Source organism: Mirounga angustirostris, unplaced genomic scaffold (assembly GCF_029215605.1).
Source record: "Mirounga angustirostris isolate CCGP_5_RB_7025 unplaced genomic scaffold, mMirAng1.0.hap1 SCAF_5, whole genome shotgun sequence".
Lineage (NCBI taxonomy): Eukaryota > Metazoa > Chordata > Mammalia > Carnivora > Phocidae > Mirounga > Mirounga angustirostris.
In genome coordinates, this window is record NW_026991713.1 from 115,906,549 (window position 1) to 115,932,149 (window position 25,601).

Here is a 25,601-nt window from a genome sequence, read left to right on the forward strand (position 1 = left end):
CAAATATAAAATGAGGGTATCAACTTACATGGTGGCTGAAAGAATTCTGTTACTCCAAATTCATAACCTATGATGTTACACTATTTCCTTTTGATCACAGCACTTACTACCACTTGATACATTATTCCTTTTTTTTTTTTTTAAGATTTTATTTATTTGACAGAGAGAGACACGGGGAGAGAGGGAACACAAGCAGGGGGAGTGGGAGAGGGAGAAGCAGGCTCCCCAGGGAGCAGGGAGCCCAATGCAGGGCTCGATCCTAGGATCCTGGGATCATGATCTGAGCCGAAGGCAGACGCTTAATGACTGAGGCACCCAGGCGCCCTGTATTTATTTTTTGTATTGTCTATCTCCACCAGCCCCACACCTGAATATCAACTCCTCAAGGGCAGATCTTATTTGTCCTGTTCTTTGTTATATTCCCAGGATGGTTAATAGTTCGAAACATTCAGTAGATGCTCAGCAGATGGATGATGAATGGAAAAAAGGGATGGAGGGAGGGAGGCATAGAGGGACGTCATAAGAAGAAAAGAGAGGGAAAAATAAAAAATGGAAAATGCTGAAACAAAATTCCATTAAATGGTGGAAATGTGGTGGTAAAGGTTATGATTAAATAACTATATTAAAACCATTTTCTCCCATCATTCAGTGTTCTGAAAGATCACTTTTATTGGCCATATATTTTAATGCATGGATGTCCTAGTTCAATTTTGAACACTTAATTGTTCCCCATTTGTGTATATTATAAATAGTGCTATGATAAACATACATACACATATTTATATATTTGTAAATTCCTGTGTGCACATATATGATTTCATTAATAGACTTCTGGTCTATTAATAGACTTCTTACTCTGGAAGTAAAACTACTATGAATTTTTAAGTTTATTATACATAACCCCAAATTTTATCTCAAAGTCTCTACCAGTTTATATAACCCTCAGCAATAGATGAGGAGCACCTAGATCCTAACATCTTTTTCAACACAAAGAATTATTATTGTTATAAAAGTACATGTCATTGTTTTACTTTGCATTTTGTAATTACTCGTGAATGTACAGAATGCATTTTTATATTGTTGTTGATGTTGTTTTTACAAATTGCTGTGTGTTCTTTGCCTATTTTTCTATTGGATATTCTTCTATTATTGATTTCTAAGAGCATTTTGTTTTCATATTAAGAATGTTAATCCTTTAGGGCGCCTGGGTGGCTCAGTCGTTAAGCGTCTGCCTTTGGCTTAGGTCATGATCCCAGGGTCCTGGGATCGAGTCCCACATCGGGCTCCTTGCTCGGCAGGAAGCCTGCTTCTCCCTCTCCCACTCCCCCTGCTTGTATTCCTGCTCTCGCTATCTCTCTCTCTGTCAAATAAATAAATAAAATCTTTAAAAAAAAAAGAATGTTAATCCTTTAGTATCATAGTATATCAAAAACACTTTTTTCCCCAATTTGCCTTTTAATTTTTTAATTGTTTAAATGTTACACTTAGTTCTAAAGCTCACTCTTTACAATTTTTTTTTTAAGATTTTATTTATTTATTTGACAGAGAGAGAGATAGCGAGAGCAGGAACACAAGCAGGGGGAGTGGGAGAGGGAGAAGCAGGCTTCCCGCAGAGCAGGGAGCCTGACATGGGGCTCGATCCCAGGACCCTGGGACCATGACCTGAGCCGAAGGCAGACGCTTAACGACTGAGCCACCCAGGCGCCCCACTCTTTACAATCTTAAAAGAAGAAAGAGGAGATATTCTTGATCACTAATCAAAGTAGCTTTAAGGAAAAGTAACCTACAAGTGAGCTAAATAATTTCTACATTAACAAGAGGGAAAAAAGAGATGAAACTCTTAAGTTTGAGCTGGGGGACTAAGCTCTACTCAGAGCTCATAAAGTATTTTTGTGTTGACAAAGTACATTGGGGGATACATATTGTGTGCTGGGATGGAGACTGTAACTTTTTAAGATCAAATTTCTTCTGGCACTTTTATTAAAATATACCACACATATTTGTCAGAAGAAAAGTAAAAATGAGTAAAAATGGAAAGCATTGCATTTTATTTGAAATACGCTTACCTTTAAATATCTAGGGAAAAGAACCTGTCAAAATACATTTCAGACTGTATCAAGTTCAAAATACCTGGCTAGTAAATTATGGAATGGGATAACTGATGGTAAATCCATTATACCTTGGATAGACGTAGCAGTTCATCATCTGTAGAAATCCTGAATTTAATAGAATTCTTCAAGAAGTGGGCTACCCCTAGACAAAACTGTTTCAGGGCCATTGTTATCAGAAGGCCTTCTTACATTGTACATTATTTCCTCTGAGCCTGACACTCCCAGAGAAGGAGTGGCAAATCTGTGGTCACATGTCATTAGTTCCCCTGCTAACACCTGTGGCTGCTAAAGTTAGCCAGTAACAATAGCTACTGCCTCTGAATCCTTCTTAACACAGTGCTCCAATGAACAGAGGGGAGGGGGCAATCATGTTTTATCTCCAGTTCCACTCTTCTTTAGCATGACAACTAATCCGATTTAGACAGTATCTGTATTTTATTTTATTTTATTTTTTATTATGTTATGTTAATCACCCTACATTACATCATTAGTTTTTGGTGTAGTGTTCCATGATTCATTGTTTGCGTATAACACCCAGTGCTCCATGCAGTACGTGCCCTCTTTAATACCCATCACCAGGCTAACCCATCCTCCCATCCCCCTCCCCTCTAGAACCCTCAGTTTGTTTCTCAGAGTCCATAGTCTCTCATGGTTCATCTCCCTTAAAGAGTGGAAAGCTTTCAAGGCCAAAATACATGAAGCCCTAATACTGGGGACAGTGGCACTGATGTTTGGAACAGAGATGCTTAGCCCACACTTCCTTGATCACACTCTGCCCTGTGCCTAACTGTAACGCCAGGGCTGGCCCTACTCAGACTTCTTGTAACTTAAAGAAGACCATTTGAAGGTTAATTCAGAAAACATGTTTATATTTCTCTAGTTTTCAAGCCTAACATTTCAGGTTTCTTCATATGTATGTTTTAAATATATTTCATGGAAGAAAAAAATTCCACAAATGATATCATGCATCATGTTACAAAATCAAATACTTTATTTTAAATGAAATAACTTTTGCTTTGTTCATTTTTTTTCACCTCCATAAGGACAAAAGAATAAAAAGTTGTGATACTTTCTCCTCTGGTAACTCTTGGAACGTTCCAGAAATTCCTTCAATGAATGAGTCTGTATATACATATAAGTCATTAAAAAATTCCATATTAGCTGGTATGAAATGATTCCTATTTGTATATTCAATACTCCCCTGAATTACTTACTACATTAGTCAGGTTTGATTTTAGAGTTCATATACTGTTGTTGTTACTGTTTTCCAAACTCTTGAACCCACTAGAAGAGTTCTCTGGATCCAATGACAATGACTCTTATGTCCACAATCTGTTAGCTTGAGGAATGATGGCCTCAGCAGTGCTAGCTAACCTTTCTACACATTTAGTATATATCAAATTAAGAATGTGAATCTCCTAGATTCAAAAAATCATAGAATCTCAGTTGCTTGGAAGTTACCTCATCAAATCCACCATTTTAAAGAGAAAGGATAAATAAAAGGATAAATAGCAGCAGAATAGTCTCTTTAACTCCCAGGTCACAAAAAGTAGATATTAAATAAATTGATTTTGAATATAATCAGAGTGCTTTTCAATTGGAAATTAAGTAAATATTTTACAGAGACTTGTACTTTCCCTTTACAATTACCTTAACATTGTTTTGCTATGTTACCTATAAATTTCTTCTTTAAACACATCTTATCAGTGAAACAAGTGTATAAAATAATCCAACATAATTTATTAATGAAACTAATGAATAAACCTTCTAAATATTGTTATGGTGACTGAAATATGTTTCAACCCATTTCTTTTAGTAAGAAGTATGCCAATAAAACAATAATCTTAATTTTCTTATGTTATATACCAAAAGCAAGATGAAGTAATTATCATAGGGACATAATCAGACATGTTTAAATTTATAACAACTATGAACTCAAGCTCACCGAATCAGTCTTGCACTGGCAGCTATGTTAAATGGAAACACATATGCTGAAGTAAGTACTATGTTAAGAAAAATATTAATATTAAATATGTTGTGAGGTCGAACAAATAGGCAAGTTGAATACAAAATTTGCCAAGCTCACAAAAAAGAATTTATACCAATTCTAAGAATTTATGGCTGATATAAAATACCATAGAATATAGGTATTCCTAGTAAGATAGCAGGGCAAGCAAGGTATATAATGCAACTTCTTCTCTTTCCCTTTCTAAAATTGATATGATTTTAAAATTATACAAATGAAAAAATCTATCTTAGCCATGAGAACCAGCAACGAATGGTGCTCATGTACCAGTAAACAGTAAATAGGTAAATACAATCTTGACTTAAAAAAACCCTGAGTGGACTCAGGGTTAGTTGTAGTATAAATGAGTGCACAAAGAACAAAACAAACTTGAAAATAGTGTGGGGAGAGGTGGAGTGAAAAGGGTTGCAGGAGATACATGAGTTTCCTTCCAAAGTGACTGGTCCTTATCAGCAGCCCAAAGAGTAAGTGCTCCAAATTTCACTAATGGGATGTTTCAGCCTCCTTCTGACCCCTTTAGCCCCATTGCTGCATCTCTAACTAATAACTGTCTCTTTCTTTTTAACTTAAATCTGGGCTTTGAATTTCTCTGATCTTCCTCCTTTTGACTCTAGGCTAATACCATAGAAGATAAGAATAAACAGTCCAAATTAGTGCAATTGAAAAGAATAAATCCATCATTTTTGAGGAAATGCCTTGAGATAGATTGATAGCAAAAAAGCAGAATACAGAAACATGTTATTTGAATTTTTGGTGGTGTTCAGGAGAACTTTGCACCGTTTGAAACTTATACCAAGACTGGTAGTAACAGCAGCAGTAATACTGAGCATGTATCAGGCACTACGCTAAGTGATTCAGACGTATTATCTCATTAATTCTTCATAAAAACCCTTAGATATACATCACAACTGTCCCCATTTTACATATGATAAAAGTAACTTAGAAAGCTTAAGTGATCGGCTAATTAAGTACGTAACTAGGTAACTTTAGGGTCACACATCTAGAAAATTGAAGAATTAGGATTTTAACTTAACTTTAGGGCTGTTTGACCCCACAACTTTTGCAAAGAAAGAGAGAAAACATAAGGAACAATAGTACAGAGATTAATAACTGTTGCTGAATTTTAAAATATTCTGCAGATAGAGGACCATAGCTTCAATGTTGATAAAAATGGAACGAATGGCATAGAAGACAAATAGCTCTCACAAGACAGAAAACCCTTCAAACATAATACAGTGAGAATATTAAAAAAAGAAGAAGTCTCTCTCTTCGCAGATGACATGATACTTTATGTGGAAAACCCAAAAGACTCCACCCCCAAACTACTAGAACTCATACAACAATTCAGTAATGCAGCAGGATACAAAATCAATGCACAGAAACTGGTTCCTTTCTTATACACTAACAATGTAACTGTAGAAAGAGAAATTAGAGAATCGATTCCATTTACAATAGCACCAAAACCCACAAGATACTTTGGAATAAACCTAACCAAAGAGTGTAAAAGATCTCTACTCTAGGAACTACAGAACACTCATGAAAGAAATTGAAGAAGACACAAAAAGACGGAAAAACATTCCATGCTCATGGATTGGAAGAATAAACGTTAAAATGTTTATGCTGCCCAGAGCAATCTATACCTTCAATGCCATCCCGATGAAAATTCCAATGGCATTTTTTAAAGTGCTAGAACAAACAATCCTAAAATTTGTATGGAACCAGAAAAGGCCCCGAATCACCAAGGAACTGTTGAAAAAGAAAAACAAAGCTGGGGGCATCACGTTGCCTGATTTCAAGCTATATTACAAAGCCGTGATCACCAAGACAGCATGGTACCGGCACAAACACAGACACATAGACCAATGGAACAGAATAGAGAACCCAGACATGGACCCTCAACTCTATGGTCAAATAATCTTCGACAAAGCAGGAAAAAACATGCAATGGAAAAAAGACAGTCTCTTCAATAAATGGTGCTGGGAAAATTGGACAGCTGTACACAGAAGAATGAAACTCAACCATTCTCTTACACCATTCACAAAGATAAACTCAAAATGGATGAAAGACCTCAATGTGAGACAGGAATCCCTCAAAATCCTAGAGGAGAACCTAGGCAGCAACCTCTCTGACATCGGCTGCAGCAACTTCTTTCAAGACACGTCCCCAAAGGCAAGGGAAACAAAAGCAAAAATGAACTTCTGGGACTTAATCAAGATAAAAAACTTCTGCACAGCAAAGGAAACAGTCAACGAAACAAAGAGGCAACCCACAGAATGGGAGAAGATTCTTGCAAATGACACTACAGATAAAGGGCTGGTATCCAAGATCTATAAAGAACTTTTCAAACTCAACACCCAAAAAACAAATAATCAAGTCAAAAAGTGGGCAGAAGATATGAAAAGACACTTCTCTGAAGAAGACATACAAATGGCTAACAAACACATGAAAAAATGTTCATCATCATTAGCCATCAGGGAAATCCAAATCAAAACCACATTGAGATACCACCTTACACCAGTTAGAATGGCAAAAATGGACAGGGAGAGAAACAACAAATGTTGGAGTGGTTGTGGAGAAAGGGGAACCCTCTTACAGTGTGGTGGGAATGCAAGTTGGTATAGCCACTTTGGAAAACAGTGTGGAGGTTCCTCAAAAAGTTAAAAATAGAGCTACCCTATGACCCAGCAATTGCACTCCTGGGTATTTACCCCAAAGACACAGATGTAGTGAAAAGAAGGGCCATATTATGTACCCCAATGTTCATAGCAGCAATGTCCATAATAGCCAAACTGGAAAGAGCCAAGATGCCCTTCAACAGATGAATGGATAAAGAAGATGTGGTCCATATATACAATGGAATATTATTCAGCCATCAGAAAGACGAATACCCAACTTCCGCATCAACATGGATGGGACTGAGGAGATTATGCTAAGTGAAGTAAGTCAAGCAGAAAAGTTCAATTATCATATGGTTTCACTTATTTGTGGAACATAAGGAATAGCACGGAGGACATTAGGAGAAGGAAGGAAAAATGAAGGGGGGGAAATCGGAGGAGGAGACGAACATGAGAGACTATGGACTCCGAGAAATAAATTAAGGGTTTTAGAGGGGAGGGGGATGGGGGGATGGGTTAGCATGGTGATGGGTATTAAGGAGGGCACGTATTGCATGGAGCACTGGGTGTTATACGCAAACAATGCATCATGGAACACTACATCAGAAACTAATGATGTACTGTATGGTGACTAACATAATAAGATTAAATTTAAAAAAAAGAATATTAAAAAAAGAAAGTCTTGAGACCCAACCTATACTTAATAGGAGATCTTAAAAGAGAAGTCTAGAATAACTAGAGGAGAACTAATATAAGAACTAACACACAGGAGACTTCTCAGTATCAAAAAAAGCTCTGTCTGAAGTTTGAGAGTATAGATCATATTTTTTTGCAACCTCAATGAAACAAGAACCATATCGTGATGGTAAAAGTAAATAAAGAAGTTAGCAAGTATTCAGATGACAAATATTGCTCCATAAAGGACAAAAACTGGGCCATCCTGGAAACTGTCCACAATGCTCATTTCTGACACATAAATGAAGCAATAATAATAGAGCCTTGACAGAAAATGAAAGTGACCCCCCATTTCTGCCCTAGCCAAGGTGCTGTCATGTGAAAGCCACAGTTGGTGGGGATGGGAGGTCAGGTATGACATAGGTATAAAATTACCCTTTTCAAAGCAAATTACTTGAAGATACATATATTTCATAATGAAAACAGATTGGCCAAAATTCAGAACTCAAAGGCAAGAAATCAGAGCTGTTTTAAAGAATTATTTCCCCTTTGAAACTCATGATGGCTCTTATTGAAAACTGATGGAAACTAACCATAAATTACATGTTAATAAAATGGGAAGGAGGAGATGAAGGAAAAATAAAAGGGCCAAATTTCTCATATATACTCAATAGTGGGGAGTGAAATATTATTGTTGTGATATTGTGTGATATTTTCTTAGCTCAACAGAATGAAAATATCTAATAAGATTTAAGAATGGGTCCTAAGTATTGACTGTCATCCTTAGGGAAACAAATTAAGGGAAATATCATATATCATAAATGTATAGAAATAAATAACATCATCTTATGTTGAATGTAGTAATTGGCTAATACTTGAAAGAGGTTTAAGAAAAAAATTGGGGGGGCACCTGGGTGGTGCAGTCATTAAGCTTCTGACTCTTGGTTTGGGCTCAGGTCATGATCTCATGGTCATGATCTCAGAGTCATGAGATGGAGCCCTGAGTCGGGCTCCCTGCTAAACTTGGAGTCTGCTTAAAACTCTCTCTCTCTCTTTCCCTCTGCATCCCTCTCTCTAAAATAAATAAGTAAATCTTTAAAAAGAAAAACATTTTGTAAGTCAGTATGCAACTTCTACAGTACTTTTATAGCTGCATTGAAGGTACCACATCCTGGCTTCTAACCATTCTACCCCTTTTCATGTATTATGTTGCACCTCTCTTCCATAAATGGCAAAGAAAATGAAGAGCATGAAAGAGGAATATCAACTACAAAGGAAAATTATAGACATGGTTGATTGGCATTATGGAAGACAATATGTGCAAATACCCATTTAATTGAAGGACAGTATAAATCACAAAATCAATTTGTGAAAAGTGATACTTAAGGATAAATTTAGTCAAGTAGACAAAAGACTTGTATGCTGAAAACTACAAAACAATGCTGAAAAAATGAAAAACAGACATAAATAAGTAGAAAGGTATCCTGTATTAATGGATCAGAAGACTTAACATTGTTAAGATGGCAATAACAGCCAAGGGATCTACAGATTCAATGCAGTCCCTATTCAAATTCTGGTGGTTTTCTGGGAAAAACAGAAATTCATATGAAATTTCAAGGGGCTCCAAATAGCCAAAACAATCTTGAAAAGAAGAAAAAGTTGGAGGCCTCACACTTCGTAATTTTAAAAGTTACTACAAAGCCACAGTAATCAAAACAGTGTTGTACTGGCATAAAGGCATAGATCAGTGGGGCAGAATAGAGAGCCCAGAAGTAGACCCTCATGTATGTAGTCAAATGATCTTTGATAAAGGTGCTAAGACCATGCAATGGGGAAATGACAGTCTCTTCAAGAGATGGTGCTGGGATAAACTAGATATTCACATGCAAAAGACTGAAGTTGGATCCTTACTTTATAGTATACACAAAAATTAACTCAAAATGGATTGAAGATCTAAATGTAAGGCCTAAAAATATAAAACTCCAGAAGAAAACATAGAAGAAAAGCTTCATGACTTTGGCTTTTGAATAATTTCTCAGATATGAGACCAAAAGCAGAGGCAACAAAAGAAAGTGCAGGTAAATTGAGTTTTATCAAAATTAAAAATTTTGGGGTATCAAAGAATACTTTCAAGAGAGTGAAAAGACAACACACAGAATGGGATAAAAAATTTGAAAATCATACATCTGATAAATTATTAATATTCAGAACATATAAAGAACTCTTACAATATAACAATGAAAAACCAAACAACCTGATTCAAAAATGAGCAAAAGACTTGAATAAATATTTCTGCAAAGAAGATATACAAATAGTCAATAAGCACATGAAAAGATGCTCAACTATAACTAATCTTGCAAATCAAAACTACAGTAAGATACCACTTTCATACATTAGATGGCCATTATTAAAAACAAACAGAAAATAACAAATGATGGTAAAGATGTAAAGGAACTGGAATCCTCATGAATTATTGGTAAAAATATCAAATGGTCCAGCCTCTGTGGAAAAGAGTTTGGTGAGTCATCTAAAAGGTAAACACAGTATGATCATATGATTCAGTAATTCCATTCCTAGGTTATATCCAAAGAACTGAAATCAGAGGTTCAAACAGATACTTGTACACCAATGTCATGGTAGTATTATTTATAACAGCCAAAGGTGAAAAAAATCCAAATGTCCATCAACAAATAAACTTATAAAACAAAATGTGGTAAATACATACAATGGAATATTATTTGCAATTCAAAGGAATAAAGCTCTGATAAATGCTACAAAATGGATGAGCCTTTAAAACATTATGCTAAGTGATGTAAGCCAGCTAGGAAAGGACAATAGTTTATGATTTAATTTATATGAGACCCTTTCCAAAGACAAATTTGTAGAGACCGAAAGTACAAGAGAGGTTACTAGGAGTTAGAGTTCAGTTTGGAATGATGCAAAGTTCTGGAACTGATAGTGATGATGGCTGCCCAATGGCGTGAATGTACTTAATGTCACTGAATTGTAAGCTTAAAAATGGTAAATTATATGTTATGTATATTCAGCACAATGAAAAAGTGATATATTTTCCTTTATTTCACCAAAATAGGCATTAGTACATCATAATTAGTCTAGTAGAATTTTATGAACAGATCAGTCACAGTCTATATTAAAAACATCTAATTTTCCAAACCAAAAATGTACAGCTATAAAATCCCTTGTCAATTAATTTCTAATTGAAGAACTAGAACTACTACAGGAATGTAAGGGAAAACACTAACCACAGTATGCTCACTTTTAAAAAAAATGACTATCATTTTTTTCCCCCAAACTACTAAGCTCAAATAAAACATGCTAAAATTTACTAAGAATAAATCAAGCAAATGATTATTTTCAGAAGTGGAATATGCTGATGTTCCTTCCAGTGTATCTTTTCTCTTTCAAATTTTTCATTTGGAAATAAATTGTACTAACACTTGACATTATTAAGCTGTAACAAACCATACTCTCTCTTTAGAAGAGCTAATAGAAAAATATGTTACTTGTCATATTATTTGTTTAAAAATGTAGAAATAATTTCAAAATATTTAATATTCAGCATATTTAAAATATTGTTTTAAAATTGCTATTTTAGAAGATCTCACTGGGGTCACAATCATTCAGTTTGTTGACAGATTTAATCTTTAACCAAGGGCACAAGGACAAATGTATATAATTAGTTTTCTTAATGTTTGTGCAGAGCAAAATTTAATTTGCTCTTTGTGGTATCCTACTACAAACCTCACCTAAAAATATAATGGAATCTAGTTTGTGTTGCTTAAAATAATAAAATGTTCAATTAACCTTTGACCAATGTTTGTTGGTACTTAACTGCAGAGCTGATATTTTTGGCATGGGTAAACCTCATTTAACTAAATGTACTTATAATTAGGCTTTCCTGGAGAAATAGTGCAACTAAAAGACAAATTTCTGTATCACCCTTATGTCTCTCAGTATTTCACTTTTGAACAGAGAACTTTTTCTCTATTACCATTACAGCATATTTGCATGCTGTCTACATGTACAGGATCAGCTGTTGGGTTTGACATTGCCATCACTTTTCCTATTTTTGATCTGTGAATGTGGTTATTTCTGTGAATTCACAGAAAAAGTCTAATAAATAAAAGAGACCTAAGTTTTCAAGTGATCCATTTCCAACAGGCGCTAAATGAAATAGAGTCTATATACTAAAAGCATTTAAGATGCTACATACCATGAATTCTGGTGTAATGGATAAAAGAATATGGCTCACATGCTGGAGAAAGGAAAGTCGGCATAAGTCTCAGATTCTAAATTCTTTTTCGGTGCATGCCTGACTAGATGCCTCAGCCATCCTTAGTGCATTTCAGTTCTGTCACCAGCTTGACTCACTGTTATATTACAGCACACAGCTTCACACTCAGTAGAAATATGGAGAAGCTGCCATCCCAATCTTGACGGATTAGAACCTCAAATTTGGTGTCACTCAGTGAATACCTTTTGAAAACTCAGGAAAGAACAACAATATTTAAGAAAGTTTATGTGATGAATTTGCAGCCTTCCCATTTTTCTAGATCCAGGATGGCAACCAGATTTCATGCCTAGAACCTGGGGGAGTCCTGCTTAATGAGAGGGGTTTTGATGCTGATTCTGGATCAAATGGAAAAAAGGACTATGTGTCTATCACTGTCTTGTAGTGGCAGCATGTGTAATGCACACTGGCCAACTCTAACTAGATATTCTAAAAGTGTCCTTGCATTAACATTAAATAGCAAAGAACAGTGTATCAGGATCACATCTGTGATGCCTCTACAGAACTGATTTGCCTACGCTATATTTAAGCATTAAAACTTTAGCACACTTTCAAGAAAATTAACAGAAATAAAACTATGAAAATTATTCTCTTTCCTGTAAAGATGTTTATCATTCAGTACATTTAACAATATTCTCTGTAAGAATCCACCAGAAAGGGGCGCCTGGGTGGCTCAGATGGTTAAGCATCTGCCTTCGGCTCAGGTCATGATCCCAGGGTCCTGGGATCGAGCCCCACATTGGGCTCCTGACTCAGCGGGGAGTCTGCTTCTTCCTCTCCCTCTGCCTCTCCCACTGCTCATACTCTCTCTCTCTCTGTATCTCTGTGTCTCAAATGAATAAATAAAATCTTTAAAAAAAAAAATCCACCGGAAAAATTTCTCTCAAGACTTAATAATAAGATGCGGCACCTTGGGTGGCTCAGTTGGTTAAGTGTCTGCCTTCAGCTCATGTCATGATCCTGGGGTCCTGTGATGGAGCCTCTGTGTTGGGCTCCCTGTTCAGCAGGCAGTCTGCTTCTCCCTCTTCTTGAGCCCTGCCCCCTACTGCTCATGCTCTTTCTCAAATAAAGTCTTAAAAAAAAAAAAAAAAAGACTTACTGAAGGCGTATTCAAGTTTCACCTACGTGACTGGTCAGTTTTTATCTTATGAACACTGACTCACTTTTTTCTCCTCTTTGCAGTGCTACTAGAAAACCCCAGAAAGTTCTTTCTGGCACCGAACTAAAACAGTATACCTGCTCTCATGGAGTGCATTCCATATCTTAACCTCACCCTTGATTTCAACTAATTTTTCCTACTCTTTTTTCCCTGAGCCCTAATCTATTCACTTAATACTTTTAATCTTCTAGAACTGTTTATTCTGTGTGCCGGAGTAAGACAAAACATAAATATATAAATATCCCAACCTAGATGGGTAACTTTGGGCAACTGACACTCTCTCAGAGACTGAGTTTTCTTCTCTATGAAAAGAGGGGTTACTTCCTTCTCTAGTTCTCATAGTTTGTCATCTTCTTTTAAGATTTTATTTATTTATTTGTCAGAGAAAGAGAGAGAGCGAGAGAGCGAGCACAAGAAGGGGAAGCAGCAGGCAGTGGGAGAAGCAAGCAGGAAGCTGAGTGCGGAGCCCAATGCGGGGGCTCAATCCCAGGACCCTGGAATCAGGAGCTGAGCTGAAGGCAGACCCCTAACCAACTGAGCCACCCAGGCATCCATGCCATCTTTCTAAGTAAAAACCAAGAAATTAGTAACAAATTTATTTACATTATCAACTTTTAAACTGTTACCATTGTAATAACACAAGAAGCATGTGTTCCATGACTTCATAATTGATAATCTCCCAGGATTTCTTTAACTTGCCCATTTTGAAGGTAGAGAATAGAACCCTCCTAGAAAGGTCAGTGATACAGATAAATATAAATAGTGAGTACCTATAGTTTAGTTGTACACTAAATCACTCATAAAAAGAACAAAAAGCTACATATAAATAAATGCATAGTAAATGCTTTTTAAAGATGATCATCACTATAGAAATATTTGTATAACTCCATATGTGTATGTGAATGAGCACTTGTGGAGTTTGGGTATTCAAAATATGGTTTTTGAGAGGGAGGCAAGATGGTGGAAGAGTAGGGGACCTCATTTCATCTGGTCCCTTGAATTTAGCTAGATATCTATCAAATCATTCTCAATACCTGTGAATTCAACCTGAGATGTAAGAAAAGAATTGCTGGAATTCCACAAATAGAAAAATGACCACATTTTGCAAGGTAAGAGGTGTGGAGAACTGAATCTGAGGGGATATATCAGAAGATAAATGGTGGGTGGGAGTGAGTCTCCATAAGCTGGTGGAAAGTGATATAGACCTGGAGCAAAATCATAACTTTTAGAAGTCTGCTCCAGTGAGAGACGTCCCTGCTGAAAGGTGCTCAGGTGGTGAAGCGGGGCAGAATTCCAGGTGGGACAGCGTGGTCTCAGGATCCCTCAGGCCACAGAAAGAATGGGGGTGCTTGAGCCAGCAGACTTTTCAAGCATTGGAGCAGGGAAACCAGCTATGGTCAGGGAGCCTGGGAGTGGGCTCTCAGCTCTGTTTGCCATAAACTAAGAACTGCAGCAGGAATGGGCTACCACTCTCTGTGCGGGGTCCCTGCTAGCAGCAGGCCCAGGGCGACCCTCCTCACTCTCCAGGGAGGACTGGCATGGGTGTGCACACAGGAGTCTGCAGAGTTTGGCGCACACAAAAGTGAAGACCACTTATCCCTGGAGGGTTTATGGAAGAGAGGGGGCCACAATCTTTCAGGTCCGGGTCTGGAGATTGGGGCCCTGCCATTTTTATTTTCATCCTCTAAAGCACCGGGGAAAGCCTTCAGGGAACAAAAGCCACATAGAGCAACCTGAAGCAGCTTACACTGAACCCCGCCCCCCTAGCAAGGGGGTGGTGCAACTCCGCCCAGGCAAAGACACCTGGGAATCAGCACATCAGGCCCCTCCCCCAGAAGATCAGCTGGAACATGAGGCGAATATCAAGTTTACAGAGCACACAGAACTGTAAAACTCCAGTGGTAGGCGAAAATAGTATATAGAATTTGAGGTTTTTTTCTCGTGATTCTTTTATCTTTCAGTTGAAAATTCTTCTTTTTTTTCCTTTTCAACTAGTTTCTTATTTTATCAACTCTGTGTTTTTAAGTCTTTTTTAACTTTCACTTTTACATTTATATTTTATAGGTATATTCTTCATTTTTGGCTTCCTTTCACTGTATTCATTTTTATTTTTTAAAGATTTTATTTATTTATTTGACAGAGACAGCGAGAGCAGGAACACAAGCAGGGGGAGTGGGAGAGGGAGAAGCAGGCTTCCCGCTGAGCAGGGAGCCTGATGTGGGGCTCGATTCCAGGACCCTGGGATCATGACCTGAGCTGAAGGCAGACGCTTAATGACTGAGCCACCCAGGCGCCCTTCATTTTTATTTTTGCATATATATAAATTTTTCTTTCTTTATAATTGTGGGATCAAGTGTCTTCTAACAAACAGACCAAAATACACCCAGGACCAAGTGTATCACTCTGTTCAGTCTACCTGTTTGATTATATTCTCTCATTTTTCCTCTTTTTTTTTTTTTTGGTTTCTGTTCTCTTCTGATTTGTCTAGTGTATATTTTGCTGGGGTCATGGTTGATATTTTAATTTTTTATTTCTTATTTCTTTTTTGTTCTCTCATTTATCTATTCTTCTCTGGACAAAATGACTAGAAGGAGGAATTCACCACAAAGAAAGAACCAGAGGTAATATTCTGCCATAGATTTAATCAATATGGATTTAAGTAAAATCTTGGGCCTGGAATTCAGAATAATGATTATAAAGTTACTAGCTGGGTTTGAAAAAAGCATAAAAGACACTAGAGAATTCCTTAGTGCAGAAATAAAAGAACTAAAATCTACTCAGGCCAAAATTAAAAATGTTTTAACGGACATATAGTCTAAAATGGACGCTCTAACAGCTAGGGTAAATGAGGCAGAAGAGAGAGTCAGTGACATAGAAGACAAAATGTTGGAAAGTAAGGAAGCTGAGGAAAAGAGAGAAAAACAACTAAGGGTTCATGAGAGGAGGCTTTGAGAAATCAGCAATATCATAAAGTGAAACAATATTAGATTGAATGGGGTCCCAGAGGAAGAGGAAATAGAGAGCCAAGGACAGAAGGCATATTTGAGCAAATCATAGCTGAGAACTTCCTAATCAGTGGAAAGAAAGAGGCATTCAAGTCCTGAGACACAGAGAACTGTGGCACAGAGAATGCCCCTCAAAATCAATAAAAATCAATAAAAATTAAAATAGATCAACAGACTGACATATAATACTGAAGCTTATAAATTTCAGAGATAAAGAGAAAATCCTGAAAGCAGCTCAAGAAAAGAAGTCCTAACCTACAAGTGTAGAAACATTAGAAACACAGAAAACCCGAACAGAACCATAATTGGCAAGGAAACTGAAGCAGTAATAAAAAATCTCCCCCAAAACAAGTCCAGGGCCAATGACTTCCCAGGGGAATTCTACCAAACATTTAAAGAAGAACAATACCTATTCTTCTGAAGCTTTTTTAAAAAATAGAAATGGAGGGAAAACTTCCAAAATCATTCTATGAGGCCAGCATTAACTTGATCTCAAAACCAAAGACCCCACCAAAAAGGAGAATTACAGAACAATATCCCTAATGAACATGGATGCCAAAATTCTCATCAAGATACCAGCTGACAGGATCCAACAGTACATTAAGAGGATTATTCACCATGACCAGGTGGGATTTATTCCTGGGCTGCAAGGGTGGTTCAATATCAGCAAATCAATCAACGTGATACATCACTTAACAAAAGAAAGGAGAAGGACCATATGATCCTCTAAATGATGCAGAAAAAGCATTTGACAAAATACAGCATCCTTTCTTGATTAAAACTCACCACAGTGTAGGGATAGAGGGAACATACCTCAATATCATAAAAGCCATATACAAAAAAGCCCACAGAGACTATCATTCTCAATGGGGAAAAACTGAGAGCTTTTTCCTAAGATCAGGAACACAACAGGGATGTCCATGTCCACTCTCACCACTGTTGCTCAACACAGTACTAGAAGTCCTAGTCTCAGCAATCAGACAACAAAAAGAAATAAAAGGAATTCAGACTGGCAAAGAAGAAATCAAACTCTCACTCTTCACAGATTACATAATACTCTATGTGGAAAACCCAAAAGACTCCACCCCAAAATTGCTAGAACTCATACAGCAATTCAGCAACATGGGAAGTTATAAAATCTATGCACAGAAATCAGTTGCATTTCTGTATGCTAACAATGAAACAGAAGAGACAGAAATTAAGTAATCGATCTCATTTATAATTGCACCAAAAGCCGTAAGATACCTAGGAATAAACCTAACCAAAGAGATAAAGAATCTGTACTGAGAAAACTATAGAACACTCATGAAAGAAATTGAGGAAGACACAAAGAGATGGAAAAACGTTCCATGCTCATGGATTGGAAGAATAAATAGGAATGTTGAAAAAGAAAACCAAAGCTGGGGGCATCACAGTGCCGACTTCAAGTTATATTACAAAGCTGCAATCATCAAGACAGTATGGTACTGGCACAAAAACAGACACATAGATCAACAGAACAGAATAGAGAGCCCAGAAATGGACCCTCAACTCTATGGTCAATTGATCTTTGACAAAGCAGGAAAGAAGATCCAATGGAAAAAAATAGTCTCTTCAACAACTGGTGTTGGGAAAATTGGACAGCCACATGCAGAAGAATGAAACTGGACCATTTCCTTGTACTATACACAAAAACAAATTCAAAATGGATGAAAGACCTAAATGTGAGACACGAATCCCTCAAAATCCTAGAGGAGAACCTCGGCAGTAACCTCTTCAACTTCAGCCGCAGCAACTTCTTGCTAGACACGTCTCCAAAGGCAAGGGAAATAAAAGCAAAAATGAACTACTGGGACTTCATCAAGATAAAAAGCTTCTGCATAGCAGAGGAAACAGTCAACAAAAATAAAAAGCAACCTACAGAATGGGAGAAGATATTTGCAAATGACAGATCTAGTATCCAAGATCTACAGAGAACTTATCAAACTCAACACCCAAAAAACAAATAATTCAGTCAAAAAAATGGGCAGAAGACATGAACAGACATTTTTTCAAAGAAAACATACAAATGGCCAACAGGCATATGAAAAAATGCTCAACATCACTTGGCATCAGGGAAATATAAATCAAAAACACAATGAGATACCACCTCACACCAGAGAGAATGGCTAGAATTAACAAATCAGGAAACAACATTTGTTGGCAAGGATGTGGAGAAAGGGGAAACCTCTTACACTGTTGGTGGGAATGCAAGCTGGTACAGCCACTCTGATAAACAGTTATGGAGGTTCCTCAAGAAATTAAAAATAGAGCTACCTTAGGACCCAGCAATTAACACTACTAGGTATTTACCCCAAAGATATAAATGTAGTGATATGAAGGGGCATATGCACCCCAATGTTTATAGCAGCAATGTCCAAAATAGCCAAACTGTGGAAAGAGCCAAGATGTCCATCAACAGATGAATGGATAAAGAAGATGTGGTATATATATATATATACCACATCTTCAATGGAATATTACTCTGCCATCAGAAAGGACGAATACTTACCATTTACATCAACATGGATGGAACTGAAGGGTATTATGCTGAGTAAAATAAGTCAATCAGAGAAAGACAATTATCATACAGTTTCACTTATATGTGGAATATAAGAAACAGTGAAGAGAATCAAAAAGGAAGGGAGGGAAAACTGAATGGGAAGAAATCAGAGAGGGAGATGAGAGACTCTTTACTATGGGAAACAAACTGAGGGTTGGAGGGGAAGAGGGGTGGGGTATTTGGGTGATGGGCATTAAGGACGGGATGTGATGTGATGAGCACTGGGTGTTATATGCGACTGATGAATTACTGATCTCTACATTTGAAACTAATAATGTACTATATGTTGGCTAATTGAACTTAAATTAAAAAAATAAATTTATTAAATAAAAAAAGAATAATTACTCTCATTTATTCTTCAAATTGTATTGGGTATCACAATGCTGAACAATAGCAGATCCTCAATAAGTAACTGAATTAAAAGAAGAAAAAGAAAAGATCTTTTTTTCACTTAATTGAAATCAATTAAGTGAAACTATCCTGCTTACAGTTTAACATTCCTTTCATTCTTTCATGATGAAGATATAGCCAAAATAAAAGAATCTGTACCACAGGTGTTTTGTTCATTTCAGCTATCTGGACAATCTATTAGGATTAGTATAGGATGACTGTTTGCAATTGTAAGACAACTTAAATGAATTTATTGCCTAGAATCCCACTGGCTATATTTTTTATAAACCTTATCTTTTAAGCATTTTAAATATCATACTTGGGACGCCTGGGTGGCTCTGATGGTAGAGAATCTGCCTTCGGCTCAGGTCATGATCTCCGGGTCCTGGGATGGAGCCCCACATCGGGCTCCCCGGCTGGCTCAGTGGGGCGGGAGGGGGTCTGCTTCTCCCTCTCCTTCTGCGTCTCCCCCACTGTGTGCTCTCTCTATCTCTCTCTCTCTCATGAAAAAATAAAAAAATATTAAAAAAAATAAATGTCATACTTAACCCCTAACATGGGAAGCAAACAGATTATTAATTTCACAAAGTGGTCTAAAATAATTTAATAACAAAAGACAAATGTCTAGTAAGGTACTTTATATGAATAATCTCATTAAATCTTCAAAAGGATCCTGTGAGGTAAGTAATAAACTCCTTTAAAAATTTTGTAATAGCTTTATTGAAATATAATTAATATACCTTAAATCCTTGTAAAGTGTACAAGCCAGTGGTTTTTAGTATACTGACAGACTTGTGAAACATATTACCATAATTTTAGAAAATTTTCATCCTCCCCAAAAGAAACCCTGAACCTATTAGCAGTCACACCCCATTCTTCCCTCCTTGTATCTCTTGACAACCACTGATCTACTTGGCTCTACTGATTTGCCTGTTCTGGACATTTCATATAAATGTAAACTTCATACAAATGATCTTTCATGACCATTTTATTTCATTTAGCATGTTTTCAAGATTCATCCACGTTGTAGCATGTATTGCTACTTGTTCCTTTTATTGACAAAAAGATATTCCATTTAATGGATATACCACATTTTACTTATCCATTCATCAACTGATGAACAGTTGGGTTGTTTCCATTTCTTGTTATAAATATGCTGCTATGAACATCTTTGTGAACATTTTTGTGTAGGCAAATGTTTTCTTTTTATTAGTTTCAGGTGTACAATAAAATGATTCAACAATTCTATACATTTCTCAGCGCACATGAAGGTAAGTATACTTGTAATCCACTTTATCTATTTTACCTATGCACCTCCCCTCTGGCAATCACGAGCCTGTTTTCTGTATTTAAGAGTCAGTTTTTTGTCTCTTTTTCTCTTTCTTTTTTCATTTGTTTTGTTTCTTAAATTCAACATAGGAGTGAAATATACTTGTCTTTCTCTGACTTATTTTACTTAGCATTATACCTTCTAGATCCATCCTCATTGTTGCAAATGGCAAGATCTCACCCTTTTTTATGGGTAATATTCTGTTACATACACACACACACACACACACACACACGCCACATCTTTATCCATTCATCTATGGATGGACACTTGGATTGTTTCCATATCTTGGCTGTTGTAAATACTTTGCAATAAACATGGGATGCATATATTTCTCAAATTAACATTTTCGTTTTGGGGGGTTAAATACCCAGTAGTGAAATTACTAGGTCATCGATAATTCTATTTTTAACTTTTTGAGGAACCTCCATTCTGTTTTCTACAGCGGCTGCACCAGTTTGCATTCCCACCAAGAGTGCATGAGGGTTTTTTTCCTCCACATCCTTGCCACCATTTGTTATTTCCTGTGTTTTTTATTTTAGCCATTGAAGACATATGTTTTCCATTTTCCTGGGTATGTACCTAGAAGTGGAGTTACTGGGTAATATCATAAGTCTATGTTTAATTTTTTGAGGGACTACTAAATTATTTTCCAAAGTGGCCGTACCACTTTACATTCCCAACAGCAATGAATGAGAGTTTCAATTTCTCCACATCCTCAACAACACTTGTTATTGTCTTCTCATTTTTAGCTCTGCTAGTGTGTGCTGGGGGCTTGATTTGAATTTTCCTAATAACTAATGTTATTGAGCATTTTTTCATATGCACATTGGCCATTTATATATCTTCTTTGTAGAAATGTCTATTCAGATCCCTTGCCCATTTTTCAATTGGGTTATCTTTTTATTCTTTATATGCTCTGGGTTCTAGTATAATTTACAAATATCTCCTGCTATTCTATGGGTTGTCTTTTTTTACCTTTTTGATGGTGTCCTTTGATGAAAAAAGTTTTCAATTTTTCTTTTGAAGATTTTATTTATTTATTTGACACACAGAGAGAGAGACAGCTAGAGAGGGAACACAAGCAGGGGGAGTGGGAGAGGGAGAAGCAGGCTCCTGGCTGAACAGGAAGCCTGATGTGGGGCTCGATCCCAGGACCCCGGGATCATGACCTGAGCTGAAGGCAGAGGCTTAACGACTGAGGCACCCCCAAAAGTTTTCAATTTTGATGAAGTCCAATTTATTTATTTTTTTCTTTTGTCATTTATCCTTTTCATGCTGTATCTAAGAAACATTGCCTAACCCAAGATCATGACGATTTATGCCTATGTTTTCTGCTTAAAAATGTTTCTTAGTTTTGGGCCTTATATTTAGGTGTATAACCCATTTTAAATTAATTTTTGTATATGGTGTGTTAAACCCCATTTTATAGAGGAAAAACCTAGGCAAAGTGAAGCTAAGAAATTTTTCCAAAGTGTAATAGCATTCAAGGGGCTAAGACAGGATTCGAGTCTAAACAATCTGACTCTGAAGTCTGCACACTTACCCACAATATTATGCTACTTCTATATTGCAACTAAGGTTTTTCTCTTTTGTCAAAATATATGTAAACTGATAGATTAAGGTTTTTGTTCTTTTAATTATTGGTGGGTAGGCAATACAATGGAAAACTTATAAGAAAGACATCAGTATTACTTCAAAAGGGATCATCAGTTTTCTGCTTTATGCAAAGAAATGCTGCAAAGACACATAAAAACTTTAAAAAGCAAAGCCAATGCCCACATGTGATAAACATACAATTTCTACATTGGAAATGGTTTACTGCTTTTACAGTTAATCATTCTTTTTGGTAACTGAAATCAGAAGAGAAAAGTTCACCAAGTTTTCTTTCTTCAATATACTAGATCCATGTTCACTGACTTTATTAACCTATATTATTTCCTGAAAATAATCCCCCCTATGTTATGTCACATTCTGTGAAAACTGATTCTTCAAAAGGTGACCATCTTAAAACTAGATAATGTCTAATTTGTCTATTCCAACCAGTTTGTATCTATAAAAATTTCACCAAATGATATGGAAAGATGCCAATTCTCATGATAGCCCTATAAAGTAGCATTTCATATGAAGGGCCAGAGAAATTTGAAAAGTTAATAATTCTGGAAATGTTAAATAACATCAACATAGATAAAGACTTTGGTCTAGCAAGAACTGTATCAGTTTTCTTAATATCCAATGTAATATTCTACCCATCATATATCATTAACTACATTTAGCACAGCAATCATTAATGATTCTAATCAAGTAAAATTCATAAAGAACTATCTGTTATCCCCTGTATGAATGAATGACATCATATAGAGAGAGTTCAGAGCAGTTTATTAAATAGACCTTTCAACTCTACCTGCTCTACCAGTGACAGGTTTTTTTTAAAAAAAAACATTAGATTTTATCTAGGTAACTGTGGTTAGATATTTCTCAACTCCACTTGCCTCCTATTTTATTATATATACAATTTAACACACATTTTGTTTCAAAAGAAAGACAAGTATTGGTTAAATGAAGAGCAATTTGCCTGTCTGCACTTTCTTGCTGACTTAAAGCTTGATTTTAATTTGTGTTGTATGCTTCTGTTAATGAAACTGTCTATTTAAAATTAACTATTTAAGTCTATGACATTAACATAATGGATACTTTCTCCTAGAATCTCAATAGAGGGGATTTTTTTAATGTTAACTTGAGGCCTTGTAATAGATGCCATTCACAGAGTTGTTCTATTTTTTAAATTTCTAATGGGAACACTTTATGCTTCCAATGAGCTCTGTTATCTAAACCAATCTGTACAACTTTGCTAACATGAAGGGCTCATTTGAATTCAGAAAAGGTGGAAAATTTAGCTTTGTGTTTTTTTCCCAATGGCACCAATAAGTTTCTGAAAGCAACAGAACCACAAATTCTGACAACACTGGCTACATATAATTAATTGGGTGACCAACTGAGGACAACTCCCCAGAAAGCTTTGCCCTTAACATTTTACCATTTCATCTACCCCTGACTGAGAAGCATACAAATGTTTATACTACTCTTTGATTTCTCAGAACAGGACCGAAGGACAGGCTCTCTCAAAAGCCATATAAGCTCTTTGTAGGATCACTATTATCCTGGGACACTAATGCAAGACTAAATATAAGTTCATGAATAAATTCATTCTTCAAAGTATCATTACACTTTGAGCACATTTGCTCAAAATAGTCAAGTCCATTTGCTAACTTCAAATATGGCTAAGAGAAATAAAAATGAAATATAATAAATATCAAAAAGCTTTCTAAATATGAAAAAATTAACAATACTTTGGGTACTGGCAGAATAAGTTCTTCTAGAAACCAAAGAGATATAAAAGAGAGTCCTTTAAGGCAATAAAGTACTCAAGCTTCATGCTAAATAGGGGGAAACATTCTGTAAAAGAAAATGTTATAACAAGATTCCGTATTTTTAATCCGTATTTCTCCTGGGAAGCTAAAGAATATAATGTTCATATTCTAGTCTGATTATATTATAGGAAGACTTCTGTTAAATAGAGAGGCAAGTAGGACTTGGAAAAACTCTATTTGCTTGAAAAAAGAAGAGGTCACTTCATAATAAAAAGGAAGTTCATAACCAGGGTACCTGGGTTTACCTTTGCTTTGCGAAAGTGGTAGACCACCAGCATGCTAACGAAGTCGAGCAGCATACACAGGGCTTGGAAGGAGATGATAGCAAGTCGCAAATACTTATCCTCCTGGACAAAGCAGGGGCTGTCATCAGCACAGTAAGGGCAGCCCTCCCTGCAGGGTAGGCAGACATGGGCTTCTTCTGACACATCTTTTGCACTTCCTGAAAGTTCCAAATAAAACCACAGTGTCATTGCACCTCTGAGATAGGTGAGATTGAGTACACAAAACACATCCTCACCTCTTCATTCCTTATCCTTTTTACTAAAGACCTTTTATCAACCTGCTTGCTAAGGGAGAGTTACTTTGATTTTAGACCTAAACAAAATTCTTTTTATCCTTTTGATTAAAAAAAAAAAAGTCATTCAGAGTAATTGAAAAAAATTAGCAAAAATGGAAATAAAACTCCTTAAAGGCAAAGAACAGTTTTCCAATTCTGTCATATCATTACCTACCAATCACCAAATGATACTCTCTATGGCACGAATTATATTCCATAAATATCTGTTAAAGAATTAGGGCAGGTGGGTGGCTCGTTCGGCTGGGCGTCTGCCTTTGGCTCAGGTCATGATCCCAGGGTTCTGGGATCAAGTTCCGCGTCAGGTTCCCTGGTCAGCAGGGAGCCTGCTTCTCCCTCTTCTCCCTGCTCTTGCTCTCACTCTCTCTCAAATAAATAAAATCTTTAAAAAAAAGATTTAACTAGAAGGAAGGATAAGAAAGTTATCTCTTTTCTGTACCAAGTAATACACAACACTTTTGGAACGTCTTGACCTAGATGGCACAGAATCCAAAATGAGGCTTTGATTGCTCCTTAACTCAGCAGGGATCTCATCTACTAAGTTCATTACGTCTAAATTGGTTAAAATGGTACTTAACTGGCAGTTGTTCAGTGTGCAATTGCCTAATGATGGTGCATCCTTTGCCCAGAGTATAATCCATACTTATAGGCCATCATGTAATTTCCCATTTTGCCTATTCATAGGACATTTCCTCACTATTAACTAACTGCTGCTATTGATCCTCCCTTTACTTTTAGATTTTTCTGTCTCAGTTGTCAAACTTAACTTAGCTCAGAAGCTCAGTGGGTGAAGATTTTCTTTAATTGTTGAGTTTAACACTGGAAAATATCCAATTAATAACATATACTAAAAAAAAAAAAAATTTCCTGGGAGGGATGGGGTGGTTGGGTGATGGACACTGGGGAGGGTATGTACTATGGTGAGCGCTGTGAATTGTGTAAGACTGATGAATCACAGACCTGTACCCCTGAAACAAATAATAATAACCTCTTCTCCAAATACCTTATATGTTAATTAAAAAATTAAAAAAAAAACTATTTCCAACTCTGAACTCAATATGAAAGACATTAGTGAATATATACCCAATTTAGTATATAATACAACCACCCAGTTTAGTATATAACACAATCACCCTGTTCAATATGTAACACAACCTTGACTGAATGAGGAATCTGGGAAAGACGTTGCTCTGGTTAACAGCATTTTAATAATACAAAGTTTAACAGAAAGTATTTATTACTTTCAAGTCTTGTTGAAAAGGTTCATATTCTTTCTAAAATGTATTTGTCTTCTCTCCTTCCTTAATAAATAGCAAAAACGTAATTGAATATTTCTTTGATGATTCAGGATATTATGCTGTTTAAGAGTCACTATTCTGTTACACAGTG

At 36.3% G+C, this 25,601-nt stretch overlaps 1 protein-coding gene across 1 annotated transcript in view; it reads right to left on the reverse strand.

Annotated features, from left to right (window-relative positions):
• The window catches only part of GPR158 (G protein-coupled receptor 158), a 476,311-nt gene that overhangs the window by 173,500 nt on the left and 277,210 nt on the right, over positions 1-25,601 (reverse strand). Inside the window, 1 exon segment of the mRNA XM_045871331.2 lies at positions 23,881-24,083. Coding sequence (XP_045727287.1) covers positions 23,881-24,083 — 203 coding nt within the window.